The sequence below is a fragment of the Amblyomma mixtum genome, chromosome 8 (assembly GCF_055824585.1).
Source record: "Amblyomma mixtum isolate Tamu chromosome 8, ASM5582458v1, whole genome shotgun sequence".
In the NCBI taxonomy this organism is placed as follows: domain Eukaryota; kingdom Metazoa; phylum Arthropoda; class Arachnida; order Ixodida; family Ixodidae; genus Amblyomma; species Amblyomma mixtum.
The window spans coordinates 7,048,083-7,064,739 of NC_143019.1; the positions used below are offsets into that span (position 1 = coordinate 7,048,083).

General features: G+C 49.5%; 1 protein-coding gene across 1 annotated transcript; it reads left to right on the forward strand.

The window, feature by feature from the left end:
• Window positions 1-4,058: 4,058 nt before the first annotated feature.
• LOC149331224 (iris-like) lies at window positions 4,059-15,442 on the forward strand. Its single transcript, XM_089555911.1, has 6 exons — window positions 4,059-4,354; window positions 5,856-6,042; window positions 8,116-8,297; window positions 9,749-10,009; window positions 12,763-13,002; window positions 15,118-15,442. The coding sequence occupies exons 1-6, from the start codon at window positions 4,059-4,061 to the stop codon at window positions 15,422-15,424; spliced, it is 1,473 nt and encodes a 490-aa protein (XP_089412037.1). The 3' UTR covers window positions 15,425-15,442.
• Window positions 15,443-16,657: the final 1,215 nt, after the last annotated feature.

The window sequence follows — 16,657 nt, forward strand, 5'->3', positions numbered from 1 at the left end:
CAAGCCGACTAAAGCAAGCTTACTCTGCTCGAAACACTTTCGTAAGAGCGGCTACAGGCAGAGCTTGTCCTAGTGTGATCTCTGGAGATTTCTGTCGAAAAGGCGCGGCTGAACCATGACACAGTTCCATCGATTTCCTCGCGCATAAGAGGCGTGTCACCATTCCGAAGAAGCGCCTCTTTTAAAAGTAGAAACATGCTCACTTAGCCCCTGAAGAAACCTTATAGGCAACATGCAGTGTAGTTTGCAGGTACATGTGGCGCCGTCTCGTGGCCGAAGAGACAAGCACTGAGTAGGCAGCTCGGCGCGGCCCGACCGGCTCCGCTTCCCGAGGAAGGCGCAAACAGCGAGTTTGTGCAGCTTTGCGGATTTTCTGGAAGCTTTACCTCGGCCATCCTACGCCATGGATGTCGGTCGCACTCGGGAAAAAAACCAACCGGAGATACTGTTGCGTGAAGGACTGTCATACCCGAGATGGGAACGGAGACGTGAAGCTGTTTCGTTTCCCTGCAAGGCCGTACGGGTCAACCCGGCGACTGAAGTGGATCGTCGCAGTGCGTCGTGTCAAGGAAGTTGCACTGGTGTTATAATTCACGTGAAGCTAAGAGGAGAAAAAAAGTATAAATGTGGAGCGGCTGAATGAAGCTATAATATTGAGCGTTCATTAAATTCGCCGCTAGTAGTTCTCTTGCTTGGTATCGTCGAATTGCGGTCGCGCTCCCGCGTTGAGAAGCCGTTTTCTGGTTCTGTCAGAACAACGGTCTTCAAATCAGGATTCGTCGCGTTCGAAAGCAGGGCTCTTGGTCGCGGTTTTGTCCTATACTGGTACTCAAGTACGTGCGCTCAACGTTAGCGCGTACGTGTCGAGGTACCATGAATTAAAGGCAGCACGCCTCGCGGGGTGAGTCGCAGGTGATTAATTCAGGTACCACTCCCGTATGTCGTTCCCTTATGTGTTTGCCCGTCTCGCGCAGATTTCCATGCTTTGCCTAAGGGGTGAATTGATTTTGCAGTGCTTTGTGTCATACAAATTTGGTTGCATTATATTTTAGTGGTGAAGACTTCTTCAACTGCAGCCCAAATGACAACACAAAAATATGTTCAAAACAATTTGTCCGTGGTGAAAACAGTACCACTGAAACGCATCCCGGTTAGCTCCCGACAAGCAAGGTCATACATGAAACTGCCCTAACATTATTAACAACCTGAATTCAGCTGTAAACACCTCGATACCGCGGGAGTCATAAAGAGGCTCACTGTGTGGTTGCTTGGACGTTCAGTCTGGGCTCGATAGATGCAATTCTTTCTGTACACCCACCACTGTTTACTGTGCTTTCGATTACACGCTATGGGAAAAATTCGCATAATCACGGGTCCCGTGCATCTAAACTTTGTCCCTTTATGTTTTTCAAAATCTATTTTCCAGATCAGTTACCAATGCAAAGCGGCGAGACGGTTGCTTACACATGCACTGTACATGCACAAGTTGAACTTCGTACACGTGTTTGCCCCGCTAAGACTGACACTTCGCCGAAATTTCAGCGCCGTCCGTTTCCTTCACTGAGTGAACATGGTTGCTCTCGTAAAGGCGACATCTTTTTTAGAGCTCCGGTCGCCGAAAATACACACCGATGGCATCAATAGGCTTGAATCCGCAATATAAAACAACCGACATTTTCAAATTCCTACTGGGCATGCACGCCGCAAAGAACGACCGCCTACCCAGTACCAAAAAAACATATGGTGGCGGCGCTGTAAGCAGCGCGACAGCGGCGCCGCCTGGCTATTGCATGTTGCCTATAGAGGCTTAAGCATGTGTCGCTCTCCTCAGCTTAGGTGCGGCCAGACCACCTGAGACGTGCTCAGCAAGGCTCGGTTAGTGATTTTATACTCGGTTCGACGTGTCCAAGCAAGCAAGCAAGCAGAACAAAGCACAATAAAGCAAAGCAGAGCAAGCATCGAAGCTCTTCATATGCGGCATCTTGTTTAATCCTAGCTAAGCAATTAATATGAAAGCGTTCGACGTTGATTTCGGATGCAAATTTATGAGAGAAATGAATGCCAACCGAGTTTTTGCAAAAAAACACCGCAACCTTACTCGGTTTCTTCATCAAGTTGTGGCAGCGGGCGAGTTGCAGCTAGCTTGGCTTTTAAACACACATATAGTTGGCAACTACTTCACTGAACCTAAACTGCAAATCTAGGAAGGGCAAACGGTTCCGAGGCAGCGATTAATATTTTCTGGCATCTGCTGAACGCGCCAGGAGTGAAGCGTATTTGTGCGCGTATTTGGCTTGGTTTCCAGCGCACCATGATTGCGTCACTATCTTGTTGTCACATGCCTCGCAGTGCTTGGCCACTGCGCTTCGCTAATTTTGACACCAACTTTGTGCTCCTTCATCGTTCACCTGAAATACTTTCTTGCCCCAACCTGCAACGCCGGGTACTGAGAACAGGATTTACACAGTGCTTTGGGCCTTTTCTTTAGGATGACGCTCTTCCGGGCGAGCCAGGAGGCGTCCGGTGGTGGTAATTGACTTGAGTATTGTTCGCACCCCTTCCTTTCCGAGAATACGAGCCGATGTTGTGCTGGCACCTTTTACGCATGGTCTGTATCGCGTCTTTGACGCTGGCGTATGCTTGTGCTAGGCATAGAATTTTTTGCTTGTGTCTTTTTTGGTTTCAGGCGATACGTGGAATGAGCAAACTGTAGTATCCTTTACTTCGGTGGTCAGTAAAAAAAAATAGTCGCCGTATTCGCTTTTACAACGACACGGAAAGATGCGATCTGCCCTCAACGCAGCGCCGGATCCGCATCGGCAGCTTCTCCAGTCCTCAAAGTGACGTCACGACCTCTCTTGACCAATCACGGGCGGCGGCGTGCCCCGCGGCACAGGCCGCATATTTCGGCTAAAAAAGGCAATTCGCGCTTGTTTTTGCCTTATTTGGATGCAATATTCCAGTATACAGCATGAAAAACTATAGGATGCCGCTGCCAGCCCGATTTTCAGAAAAAGTGCTTCAGTCTCCCTTTAACGTGCGTTGACATCTCACAACACACTTGTCTTCTTTTGTGTTTCGCCTGCGTCAAAACGCGGCCATCTGCCGCGGCCGGGATTTTATTCGGCGTCGTAGAGGAGGGGAGGGCACGGTCAGCAAAGATAAGCCTCTGTAGCAAAGAGATTGGGATTCCGCAGTCACTAAAGGTGTTGTTGTTGGCCTAACAAAGGATGGCAAACACCCACACTGGGATATCAGCCAAGAATCGCGAGGCATAGATTGCTATTCGCCTGTACAGTTCCGTGGCCTAAGGGGAAAAAAGAAAATTATAGTAAAGAAAACAAACAGATGAATAAAGGAAGATGAAACGCATGCGGGAGAGCGACACCCGTGGGTTCTCATTCAAATAGGGCATTTACTGAAAATAAAAAATTGAATAATAATAACAATAAAATAAACAATGAAAATACAAATCGAATTCAAGCTAATAATATGAACAAAATAAAATCATGCAAGCTTTAACAAGGCAGTCGACGAGATTCCAGCGAGAAATTTTGGACAGCGGAACAAACAGATCTGTGGCTGAAACTCGCCTTCACAAAAATTTCATAGACAGTCATAGACCCTCTATAGACTCTTTTCTATGAAGTCTGTAGACTGTCCATAGACAAATCCTAGAGAATAGTTTATCGGCAATACAAATCCTATAGGCGGTCTATTTATTTACGGCCATGCACTTTAGTAAACTTTTGACTATGGACAATTCTACAGGCTGCGAATAGACAGAAGTAAATATTTATAGGAAGGCAACAGAGTCTATAAGAAATGTATAGACTATCTATATATTGAGTTCGAGTTTTTTTATTTCTACCACAGCCAGAAAATATCCCGCTTTATAAGAGTAGTGGCACCAAATAATAGCACGAGTGGGCTCGGCAAACAAGTAAATAGGCGTAGAAAGGATCGGTGACGAAGGAGAAGTACGCCGAGCAGAGGGAGAGGAAGAAGAAGGAGCCATGCTTCAGGGACGCTCTGACGCCTCCGCTACGGCGCCCCCCATGGCAGCCATTCGGCCGGCGTCGGGGACAAGCAGCCCCGGGGACGTGTGCTCCTCGTCCACCGCGTCGCAGGACGAGGACGAGCAGCAATGCAGGCAGCGCGCTGCCGCCGGCTCCCAGCGGCCTTCCCTGTACTTGTGCCGCCGCCACAGCAGCAAGACCTCCCGCAAGTCCTCCGGCGGCCCGACAGCGTTCGCCGTTGGCGGCGTCCCCAGCTGGTCGCGCTCCGGGAGCTTCCCGGTCGAGCTGTCATCATCCGGGCCGGACACCGCGCTAGAGAGCGCCGAGGCGGAAAGGTACGAGACTGACTGACTTCGGTCATGCATCCACTCCTGTGCTATACGATGGGCTCGGGCATGCCCACTGCAGGCGTGCTACGTCAGGAGTTCTGCATACGCTGCACCGTAAACATGAATTACCCTATAGGGGAGTAAAAAGGGGGCAGACGATTCTCTAGCGCACTCTTCCATATCCCGGGGTATATTTCGATCATTAAATTTACGGATTGCTTAGACTGTTGTCAACAGAGGCATGTTTCCAGCTCAAAACATTGTAATTTGAAGTAGTTAACAATGGAAGGGAGCTTTTAAACGGAGCACCGGAGGAATTGAGGTTAAGGGGGCTCTGAAACACCTTCCGAGGAGAGCACATCAATTCGCTCAATCACTGCATTGTGTTGCCGCGAACTCCTGATCGAAATAGTACCCATTCACACGCAACAGAGACTCCACAATGACGCGCGAATGGCGGCGCCATTTTCGGCGATTTTGTCATGCTCTGACCCTCCTCCGTCGCACTTTTCCTGCGTATACTGGCTCAGAGATGGCTATTGGTTAGATTCTTTCAGACATCAGGCAGCTTATAGACATTTCAAACAACAGGCAGTTTATAGTGGGACGTCTGTACAGGTTTTACGATATGGGGTTGTAGGCGTGAGGCGTACGTGCCCGGACGATGCCGACATGATTCCGAAGAACTGTCTGCAAATTAATTTTTTCAGTGGCCCAGGTCGGCGGCGTTTTTCCCCTGTTACATTTGACTTTTTTTTCTTGAATTTATTTTCAGTTCCTTTTTCTTTGTTTTATTTTTCACTTTCTCCCCTTTTCCCGGCTGCTTACCAGTGGAGGCAAAAGTTTGTTAGTGCGGGCTGCCTTGCAAGCAAGTCTAAATTTGTTTGTTTCAGTGTCCTCGTCTCTTGAGTCCCTGGTGCACCTGCTTTTTCAATGCGAGTGGAACTAAGCTCCAAAGACCTCTGAGATTTACAGCATAGCGCGTTCCGCTACCGTGAACCGTTTCCGCGGGGCACCACTGCGTACGCGCTGATTGGTTCTGACGCGGCAGGGCGCACGCCGCAGACGGGTGCGTGGCGCCATCTAGCGCCCTCAGGGGTTTCTACGCACACGCAATGGCGCCTCGTGGAAGCGAACTGCGGTAGCAGATCGCGGATGCTCAATGCTACAACTCTATATTGAAAAGGACGATGCGCAACGCATCGGAAAGCTTGCGGGCACTCAGTCCCGTTGACTTGATCAGAGGACTGAGTAACATTATAGCATTCCCTTAAGCCTGTTTCACATGCAAGCGAAAATGCTAGCGAATCCTGTCGCCGCGGCGGAAAAACCTGTTCTGAGTCGTCGCTGCGACGAGCGGCGAGGTTTCAAGTTGGAAATTTTCGCTGCGACGCGCCGCTCAATCGCTCAGTCGCTTGCATGTGAACAGGCCTTTAGGCGCCGTATACAGCGGATGCCGGAACTCCTTCCTAAAGAAGGCGGGCACACGCGATGCTTGGCCCAGCAGATTCCGCCTGCCGCCGTCGTTCCGAGTGGCTCCGGACCTGAGCGGCTGCCTTCTGCAGCTGTCGCTCGACCTGCACCGCAAGCTTCGGGAGGTGGGCCACGCGGGCAACGTGCTCTTGTCGCCCTTCTTCGTCGCCAGCTCGCTGGTCATGGTGCTGCGGGGCGCCTGCGGAAACACCCATGACCAGGTAGTACATACCTCAATCGGCTCCAGCTGAGACGCTATATTTCTCCGTTGTGCAGCGTAGGAGGGCTGTATCTTCGCAGTAGTAGACGTTTTTAGCATTCCGGAGACGTATTAGCGGAGACGTACTGTACCGGTTTACCGGACGCCTCCTGCGCACGCGCATTGACCCCGCCTAGCCCCACCCATGTCCCTGCGCGTGCGCAGTAGGCGTCCGGTAAACCGGTATATGTCTCCGCTAATATGTACAGTCTTTGCCAAAAGTAACCAGGCCGCATGGTTTGTTTCTCATTCGTAGAGCCTCACACCTTCCCAAAAGATAAAAAAGTACTTTGAAGGTAAGGACAGGGGTTCTCCTTACCATACAGAGATTTGGAGCTCGAGGGCTGGCATAACAGCTTTAATGTACGACTGAGAAGCAAACCGCGCAGCCTGGGTGCTTTTTGCAAAGGCGGTGCGTCTCCTGTGTACTAAAAACGTCTATAGGCGGATACAACTTAAGAAGGCCACGGCTTTTCCCCGTCAAAGGACCCCCTTCCAGCCAATGGCGTCGGCCGATTCTCATGACCCTGCTAGCGTGACAATGCAGGGAGCGGTGCCACAATGGGGAGAAGGGTCTATCCCTGACTATGGAGGGAGGGGACTACCACCTTTTATCTACCACTCCGTTTTGTGACACTTGCATGGTCATGAGAATCGGCTGACGCCATTGGCTGGAAGGGGGTCCTTTGACGGGGATAAGCCGCTGCATTCTTAAGTTGTATCCCACTATAGTATCTTCGCTATGTTGCCTCATATAGGTGAGGAGTCGCGGATTCAACTCTTAGACCTTCTCTCTCAATCGGCTACCGGCAAAACTCTATCAAGGTTGACCGCTAGGGGCAGAGTTAAGCCTAATCTGCCAGCCCCTCCATATTTATTTTTAAAAAAAGGTAAACGATGGAAGCTTGTCTTTCCACGGCAGATATGCGTCTCAGAGAGGACGATCACCCTTTCCTTCCGTCTCCCTTAAATTAGGCACTTAAATAAGCATCCTTGTACACGTGACCTTGCAGCAATGCAGGAAAGTCGACTCCCCTCCCCAGCGCCCCCTCAAAAAAAAAAACGCATCAGAACTGCAGCATGTCCCAAGGTATAGGCCGTACAGTTACGTCGTTCTCAAAGCAGGTCACCGATGTCTCTATTTTACGATCATAGACGTATGAGGGCCATTCTCCGCATATGCATCGAAATTCTAAACTATACCACGTTCCGCTTGAGTGCCATAAAACCCGGCACAACAGAGCATATACCACTTTCACCTGCTGACCAAAGAAAATATGTTGAAGACAACCTGGACCAAGCCACAACAGAAGTAAGGATCGGGAGCATTCTCCTGTCTGCTCCATCTGTGGTCATCCTGTCTGCATGGGCGTGCTCGGAATTGAGTGCATTCATGAGGGTGGCGCTGATACCACTGTCCCTTGCTCGCTCTGGGAGGGGATAAAAATCAGACAGTGTTTTTTGAAACTTTTTTTCGCCTTGTTTATGCGGTTATTCATCATCATCAGCTTTACTACTCCCACTGCAGGACAAAGGCCTCTCCCATGTCTCTCCAATTAACCTTGTCCTTTGCCAGTTGCAGCCACCGTATCCCCGCAAACTTCTTAATCTCATCCGCCCACCTAACTTTCAGCCGCCCTGCCCAAGCCCATTTCTTCCTCTTGATTTCGACTAGGATGTCATTAACCCGGGGCTACGTGTACATGACACAACCACTGGACCCCTTCGAAGATTCACTCAAATTAACTTCACACAGCAGTTTTGTCTTCTAAGTACTCCCAATCGTTGATTTAAGGGTAACTCTTAAATATGACGCTTGAGCTCCCAGGCCTTAATCGGGTTTCATTTTTTCCCCTTAAAATAGTGCAACTGGAAGTTTTGATTTCAAGCCTTGACTGCGACGAGAAGGAAGAAGGCAGGATAGCGATGTCCTACCGTCTTCTTTCCTCTTGTCTTTGTTCTTACTGCGCCGATAATATATGACTACAAATGATTGCAAACTCTGGTTTCAATTGCCTTGACCGCGGATTGGCAGGTTGCCCGCGCTCTGCACATGGACTGGGACCCTTCCTCGACGGCGGTAAGGTTCGAGCAGCTGGCGTCCGAGCTGTTCCGGGACTTCGAGCGCGCCAAGCTGCGGTGCCTGGGCCTCACGCTCACTTGCTTCACGGCGCTGTTCTTCGACGAGTCGGTGCCCCTGCACAAGGACTACTACAGGTATACGGCAGCGGGAGAAACTGTATGGGTGGCGCTCTGCGCGTCAGTGCATGTTGTTGAGACCACCACCGTGCTTGAGACTGAAGGATGGTGTGATGAGTATTAAACAATAAAGGAAAGCTAACGTACTTTTCGCCGCGGCTTCCCTCGAAGAAAGTCAACAAAGTCCGTTAGACGTCCATCACCGTGTAATTGACAAGACCAACAGGTGCGTTAGGGGTACTACGTACGATGCGTATGATAACCATGCGCTCAACAACGTGAGTTCAGTTTATAACACATATGCACTGATGAAAACACGAGAGTTTTTACGGACTTCTTACGGCATACTTTTACTTGTACACTATACTCTTTACGGGGGGAAATCAAGGGTCGAGGAAAGCTCCAAGAGAAGGGGGAAAGAAGCCGGAAAGTGTGTGGAAGGGGTCCTTTTAATTTGATTTTAGGCGATCCGGAGGATTGTGATTATTTCTGACAAGAATAGGCTTAATCTGCCGTTCCAATACACACGCCCATATTTTGACGCGAAAAGCTTCACTACGCTAGTCAATACCGCGCTTCGCGTGAGCCGGCGTATGTCGGAGCACGAGTGACGTCACGCACGGCGCAGGCTACTGCGCATGTGCGCCGCCGCTTCTCCTCCTCGCCACCGTTTGACCTTTCGCCGCCGCCGTGCGCATAGCGCGCTATGCGTCACCGTTTGACGTTCGCCGCAAGCGTGTGTTTATCGCGGATCACAGCAGCTTTTCGCTTCAAGATAGGACGAACCCCCCTCCCCCGGGAGAGTGCCCAGTGTCTCCTTCCTTGTAGCTTAGAGGAGAAGGGTGGATGTCTAGGGGATGGACAAGGTCTGCCTGGATCACTTCACCATTCTCTAAAGCCAGCGCCCTTAGTGCCCAACTGGCTAGCGCTGGCGTTTCCGGGTACGACGTGCTATGCCTGTGCCGTTAACCTCAACGAAAGTTCCATATACAGCTGTCATTTTGAATCCGGCGGGCTGCATCAAGGAACGATAGCAAGCAGGCAGTCCCTTAATACTGCTGAAACTGCGTGACGTAGCTTTCCCCGTGAGGACCTTAACGTAAAGTAGAATACATGGTTTGGATAGTGTACCGTCTTCTAGGCGATCCCAAAGAGACTGCACTTTCAGACCTAACTGGTTTGTTTCGAACACACGCATCCGCACAAACTTAAGTCTCGGCGCTTTGCTGACAGTTGTAATTTGTGTCTCTCATTTTGTGGTTCCCGGAAATGAGCTGAGCTTCGCCGAGGTTATTCAGGGCTATACGGTGCAGCCATAGTTTATAAAGGTTGGTCGTATAGTTCTAACGGCAGCGGGAAAGGATGAAAAGCAGGAGACCGGCAGTACAATCTTCGCGCTATATGCCATCCAGCGCACTGTGAGCGCAGCGATAGCAGCTGCAGTGGCTGCGGACTGCGCGATGTCGCAGGATGCAAGACACCATGTGCTACTTCATGGACCGGCGGGACTTCCGCAACAGCGGCCCCCAGTGTCGGCTGGCCATGGACGCGATGGCGAGGGCCGTCAGCTCGTTCTCGCTGCCCCGGGAACAGGTCTTCCCGCCCGGCTCCGTGGACCACGAGACGCGCCTGGTGCTGCTGTCCTCGCTGAGGCTGGAAGGACGCTGGAAGAACCGCTTCGCCGTCTCCAGGCAGTCCTTCCTCAACGCACCCGCGGACAAGACCGGCCGGCTCAGCAGGCCACATCATCCGGCAGGGTGACCGATTTGTGCCATTTCGATCTCGGCTTGATCGTGCATGACTGCCGTGCAGTTGGAGTTTTTTTTTTCCGTCGGGATCAATTATACCTGGAGTGATGAGTTGAAGAATGACTTAGGCGGAGCCGGCTCACAGCACTAAAAGATGGAAGTCATTAATTAGAGATGATGACGATGATGAAAATCGAGGCGAAATTGGCGTTTTGTAGACTGGTCCAAAGCTAACCAAAGACGTCACCTAACTGTACTATCAGATCTGCTGCCATTTGATCTCCGCGCGCTTGCGGAACTTATTTGGTGCATTTAGGAGGCAGCAGGGCACGAATTTATTAAATTCTCTTCATAGGGAAATATAAGATAAAATGGTGTTTTTCCACGATAAAATTCCACGATAAAAATGGTGTTTTTCCACGCCTTGCTAGGGCTAAGCCTCAGAGCGAGGCCCAGAGACCGAGCGTCACGAAAAAACGCGGCAAGAAAGGCCAGCTCCCCAGAAAAGGGAGCCGGCGAGGCCCGCGACCGCGCGCGGGAGGGCGATGAAACGGCCCACCTGAGTCTCCCAGCGCCGCAGGCCGGACAAACCGAGTATTTTCCCGGTGAGGGCAGGCGCCGTGGCCAACTACAGCAGGGCAATGGGTGCACAATCCCAAGCTGCAGAAACGGCCGAAAAACCGCCGACCTTCCGCAGGAACTGGCAGCGGTGGTCGCAGGAACAGCCGGGACCGCCAGCCGCAGCTGAAAATAGACGAGACCTAGGCATTGCGGAATCAGGGTGTAGAAGAGTGTTATGTGAAAATATTCGAAGATATTTATAACCATTGCACAGCTACCATAGTTCTCCATAAAGTCAGCAGTAAAATTCCAATAAGGAAGGGTGTCAGGCAGGGAGACACGATCTCGCCTATTCTATTCACTGCCTGTTGACAGGAGGTATTCCGGGGCGTGGATGGGGAAACAGTTGGGGATAAGAGTTAATGGAGAATACTTAAGTAATGTGCGATTCGCTGGTGACATTGCCTTGCTAAGTCACTCAGGACATGAACTGCAAAGCATGATCACTGAGTTAGACAGGCAGAGCAGAACGGTGGGGCTAAAAATTAGCCTGGAGAAAACCAAAGTAATATTCAACAGTCTAGCAAGAGAACAGCAGTTCGCAATTTATGGTTTGGTGCTGGAAGTAGCAAGAGAATGTCTATTTAGGGCAGGTAGCGACAGCTGATCCGGATCATGAGAGGGAAATAACTAGAAGAATACGAATGGGGTGGAGCGCATTTGGCATGCAGGTTCTCTCAGGTCATGAAAGGCAGTTTACCGATATCCTTCAAGAGAAAGGTATACAACAGCTGCATCTTAACGGTACTCACTTATGGGGCAGAAACGTGGAGGCTAACAAAGAAGGTTCAGCTTAAGTTAAGGACAACGCAGCGAGCTATGGAAAGAAAAATGATAGGTGTAACGTTAAGAGATCGGAAGCGGGCGGAGTGGGTGAGGAACAAACGCGGGTTAACGACATCCTAGTCGAAACCAAGAGGAAGAAATGAGCTTGGGCAGGGCATGTAATGCGAAGGCAAGATAACCGCTGGTCCTTAAAGGGTCAGTCTACTCACCGAGATGAGTGTATAAATAATGGCATATTCTGGTAGTTGGCACCCTATAACATCAATAACGAAGGGTCTGCGCCCGGTTTAGGCGGGAATTTATATTTTATTTCGGCGTTAAAAGTCGCGTAAACAAGCATGGTGGCGACCCCAAACGTTCATTTTGTTCAAGAAAGTGGTAGTCTTTTTTTGTAGAAGCATAAGTGAATATACTACCACGGCCGCTTGATGCAAAGCGCTTTGCGCTTTGTATCTAGCGGCCGTGATACTACGTACCATTTGTATGTCCCAATGTCAGAGAAACGCACGTTTTGCTCTAGTAAACTGTAGAAGGCGTACCGCTCGCTTTTTCTGTAAATCACATGAATATTTATAGTTACACGTACGCAAAACGCAGGCATATTCCCACTTTTAGTTCAGCGTATGCTAGCAGAGACACAAAAATAAACTCAGCCTATAGTGGCGCCATCTGGTCGTCAGGACGGGAACCATTGCTGTAAACAAACCGACTCTCCACTTAGGCCTAGGAGCGGCAGAATCGTCACTCTAATTATTAAAATAAAGCAAATTTATCTCTTATATGTTTTCTTATAGGCGAGATGGGGCGAAGCGAAAGACAGGCGCCCCATTTATGGCCAGTGAACGCACTGAAAAAGGCAGCAACAACGAGAATTCAGTCCGAAGCGAGAGGTCCGGCTTCGACGGGCGCCGCCATGTTTGTCGCCGCGCGGCGGAAATCCAGATGGTTGCCAGATGAGACTACCATCTCATACAGATGTGTTCCCACATTAATAAATTCTATTTTAAAATGTTCTACCGCACTCCTTGGCATCACAGCTGGCTAAACGGTAATTTGAGTAAAGAGCTATCGGTTGCCGCAAAGAAAATATGGTCGATAAAATTCAGTAGACTGACCCTTTAAGCGTAAAGGAGTGGATTCCAAGAGAAGGCAAGCGTATAGCAGGGGGCGGCAGAATGTTGGGTGGGCGGATGTGATTAAGAAGTTTGCGGGGATACGGGGCCGCAACTGGCGAAGGACAGGGTTAATATGAGAGACATGGGAGAGGCCTTTGCCCTGAAGTGGGCGTAGTGAGGCTGATGATGATGATGATGATGACGTGTCCGCAGCGTGCCCACGATGCGTTGCACGGCTCCGTTCCGCGTGGCCGACTGCGCCGAGCTGGAGGCGACCGTGGTCGAGCTGCCGTACGAGAACCCGAGCAACGCCATGATCATCCTGCTGCCCACGGGGCCCGGTGGCCTCGCCACCCTCGAAGAGAAGCTGAGCACGCCGCTCGTGCTGCGCTGCATCGACCGGCTGCGCGAGGCTGGCGACGTCGAGCTGTCGCTGCCTAAATTCCGCATCAGGTAGGTGGCGCGCGCGCCAACCTACACTGTGTGAGAAACTACGGAAATACGGAAGGGAGTGCACATTTAACGTCGCTACTGAATGGAAAATGTAGGCTTAACTTTTTTTTTCAGCGCCTCCACCCCTTTCTCGTTAATGCTCTCACTACCCGCTCAGATGGACCACGGGACAGCATATATGACCGCCCACCAGTGACGAAGCCCTCGTCTGCAAGAAGCAAACGGCTAAACATTGCATCGCACACTTCCTTCCAGTCTCTCCATGACACCTGCATGCACCAAAATATGCAGCTCAACTGCTGACACCTCTCCTCAGACCGAGCACCTCCCGTCCTAATTAACTGCACCTATTTCTGTGCCAACAAGCCTTCCTCCAATGCTTCGTCGGGCTTAGATCCCTCATTCTTTTACGCAGTCCAGACCCAAGGATGGCACCAGAACGTTCGTAGCTAGGCCATGGGGTGGCGTTCTTTAGATGCATCTTGCTCATTTTATTTATTTTACCTTCATGCTGAAGATTCCAGATGCCTTTATGCCAGGTTCTGACAGCTCCGTACCCGAATTCTGAATACTCCCCTACCCAAAATCTGACTACTCCTTACCTTAAGGTCGGGAGTAGCCAGATTTTGGGTAGGAATCTGTGACATTAGGATAAAATGAACAAAATATAGCGACGGGAGCTTCACATGTTTTCTTTATTACCAGACAGATTGTCTACTACGGCCTGCTTGTCTACTACGGCCTGCATCATCGCGAAACGTCGTCCTCGTCAGAGTATGAACGGAGCGCTCGGCAAATTTTTGATGTGGCCCGGCAGATTTCGGGGCTTCGGCCGCCGCTCTTCACCTCCCTTGACGCCATCACTGCTTAGAAACTATAGCCCTGCTGGCTTAATTACCAACTAGCCCTGGTATACAGGGTGACTCAATGCGCCCGCTCTCCGGTCAGCCCTGGTACGGTACTCCCTAATCCGTGCGCCCCCTATGATTCAGTGTTACCTGGGCAGCATTTTGTTTGACCACCTGCAGTAGAGCATTGACCTGCAGTGGAACACGCGAGTGTTCTGCTGCAAAAATACTGCGTCGATGCCTTTTTTTGTTCTACTAGGTTACGAACGTCTGGCGGGCTATAGGTATCCGTCAACGCATAGATCCTTTGAAACCTTATCAGCATGCAGAAAACAATGTTCAACAGTCTAGCAAGGGAACAGCATTTCGCCACTGCTAGCGCGCGGCTGGAAGTAGCAAGAGAATATGTCTACTTAGGGCAGCTAGTGACCGCTGATCCGTATTTTATTTATTTTATTTATCTTTTACCCACAGCGCCATTTGGCATTACAGTGGGGGGGGGGGTTGATACAGTAATACAGCACATAAATGCAGGTAAATACAAAAAAGAGAAACAGCAGCCCAAGCATTCACAAAGTAAGCAAAGAATAACAAAATTGACGCAATGCGCATCTATGTACAGAATTTGGGGTAAAAGAAAGTCAACTGTGTTGTTCACCCAATAAACGTGCATTTTAGGAGAAAGCACCAACGCAGTAGACATAAAAAGAAAAAAACTTCAACCGTGAAAAGGAGATAACTGGAAGGATAAGAAAGGGCCGGGTGGAGTGCATATGGCAGTTTACCAATATCCCTCAAGAGAAAATTATACAACAGCTGTATCTTACCGGTGCTCACATATATGGGGCAAAAACGTGGAAGCTAACAAAGAAGGTTCAGCTTAAGTTACGAAGAACGCAGCGAGCTATGAAAAAAAAAAAATGATAGGTCTAATGTCGGAAGCGGGCTGAGTGGGTGAAGGAACAAATGCGGGTTAATGATATCCTAGCCGAAATCAAGAGGAAGCAATTCTGGGCTTATTGGGCAGGGCATGTACTGCGAAGGCCAGATAACCGCTGGTCCTTTAGGGTAATGGAGTGGATGCCAAGAAAAGGCAAGCGTAGCAGGAGACGGCAGAAAGTTAAGTGGGCGGATGAGATTAAGAAGTGTGCGGGGACATGGTGGCCGCAACTGGCAAAGGACCGGGTTAATTGGAGAGATATGTGAGAGGCCTTTGCCTTGCAGTGGGTGTAGTCAGGCTGATAAGGATGATGTACTCGTCATGCAGGCAGGTGACCAACCTGACCGAGCTGCTGCCCCTCCTCGGCGTCGTCGACGCCTTCACCGACGAGGCTCGCCTGGACTTCCTGACGCCAGCCGCGGGCGTACGGATGTCCGACATCCGCCACGTGGCCACGTTGCACGTTAGCGAAGCCGGAGAACATATGCCACCCTCGTCGGATCATTCGCGGGACGCTGGCGCCAGCTCGGCCGAGAGGAAGGTGGTGGCCGTGGACAGGCCCTTCATGTTCCTCGTGCTCAACAGGAGGCCCGACTTGGTGCTACTACTCGGCTCGGTCAACACTGTCGTCTGACGGGGCTTGGACTTCTCCTATCCCGAAAACCAGATATATCGCCTTGTATATTTCGCACTCTTCTCTGACATGTGTCTCGATGTCGTCTGATGTGTGGCTTCGATTTACCGTCCTGCCCTGAAAACCAGGGACTATGTATAAATCTCCTAGCTTAGGTTTCGCAGTATTCCCGTGTACACGTGTATACACACGTTGTGTACATATAACCTTCGTGGGAACATACTTCGAGGCAGATACGGATCGATTCGTTATATGGAGAACTTTTCAAAAGCAAGTCTTAGTGCCTGCAATTACAACTGTCCAAGAATGAGCTGTAATAAGTTAAGGAAAATGGAACTTTTATTTTATCGTACTGCTTCGCACTTAATAATCGTTACTGCTTTACAGCAGCTGCTCAGAAATTACCATGTGTAATAATTAAAAGCATTGAATATATTATTCCTTGAAGCGACGAACTCTGAAAACCAGACCAATACGGTCCTAATTACGTACTTTGCGATCTTCTCGTAAGATATATTACGTACACGTGTATTCATCCAAACCAATATAACGGTTTCGAGGCAAACTAGGATCATTGCTTTGTAGGTGAGGCTGTGAGCCCGCAATCGTTTCCTATTTCAGCTGGGACGCCAGAGGCAAAACTGTGAGGTGCTACATACAGATTTGTAAAATTGACGACGCCTACTATGACCGGTCGCACAGAAAAACCGAATTTTATATTTACAGTGTAGGAATTTTTTGTATTGTTTCGGGCTCACACTTCCATCGGCATAATGCCGTTCATACATACCTCCAAGCCCTTGAAATCTGTCTCATTAAAAACTCTATCGAAAATCGCCTAAAACAGCCAGACGGCCTGTCCACATTTTACAATTTTTATTGCAGTTTGTTTACAGCGACATTTTTTTCTCTAAATCAAAACATATCTGAACTATTCCAGCAGTTTTGTTTAATAAAAGATATTTAATAAAAGACAAATTTTTGAATGCTTATTTTTGGTGTGATGCGTTTGGAAATGGTAACTGAATGCATGTACAGTAATTTCGGACAAATTGAAAAATTGTAAGATACTTTTATGAAAATATTGAAGGTAACATTCCATTCTTCTGATATGTAGCAAATATTTATTCTGAAGTGTTTCCATCAATCACATCGAACATATAAGACTCCCAAATAAAACCAATGGGGAACTGCCGCCTGGTGACCTGTTGATATATTGGCTGTTATAGTAAA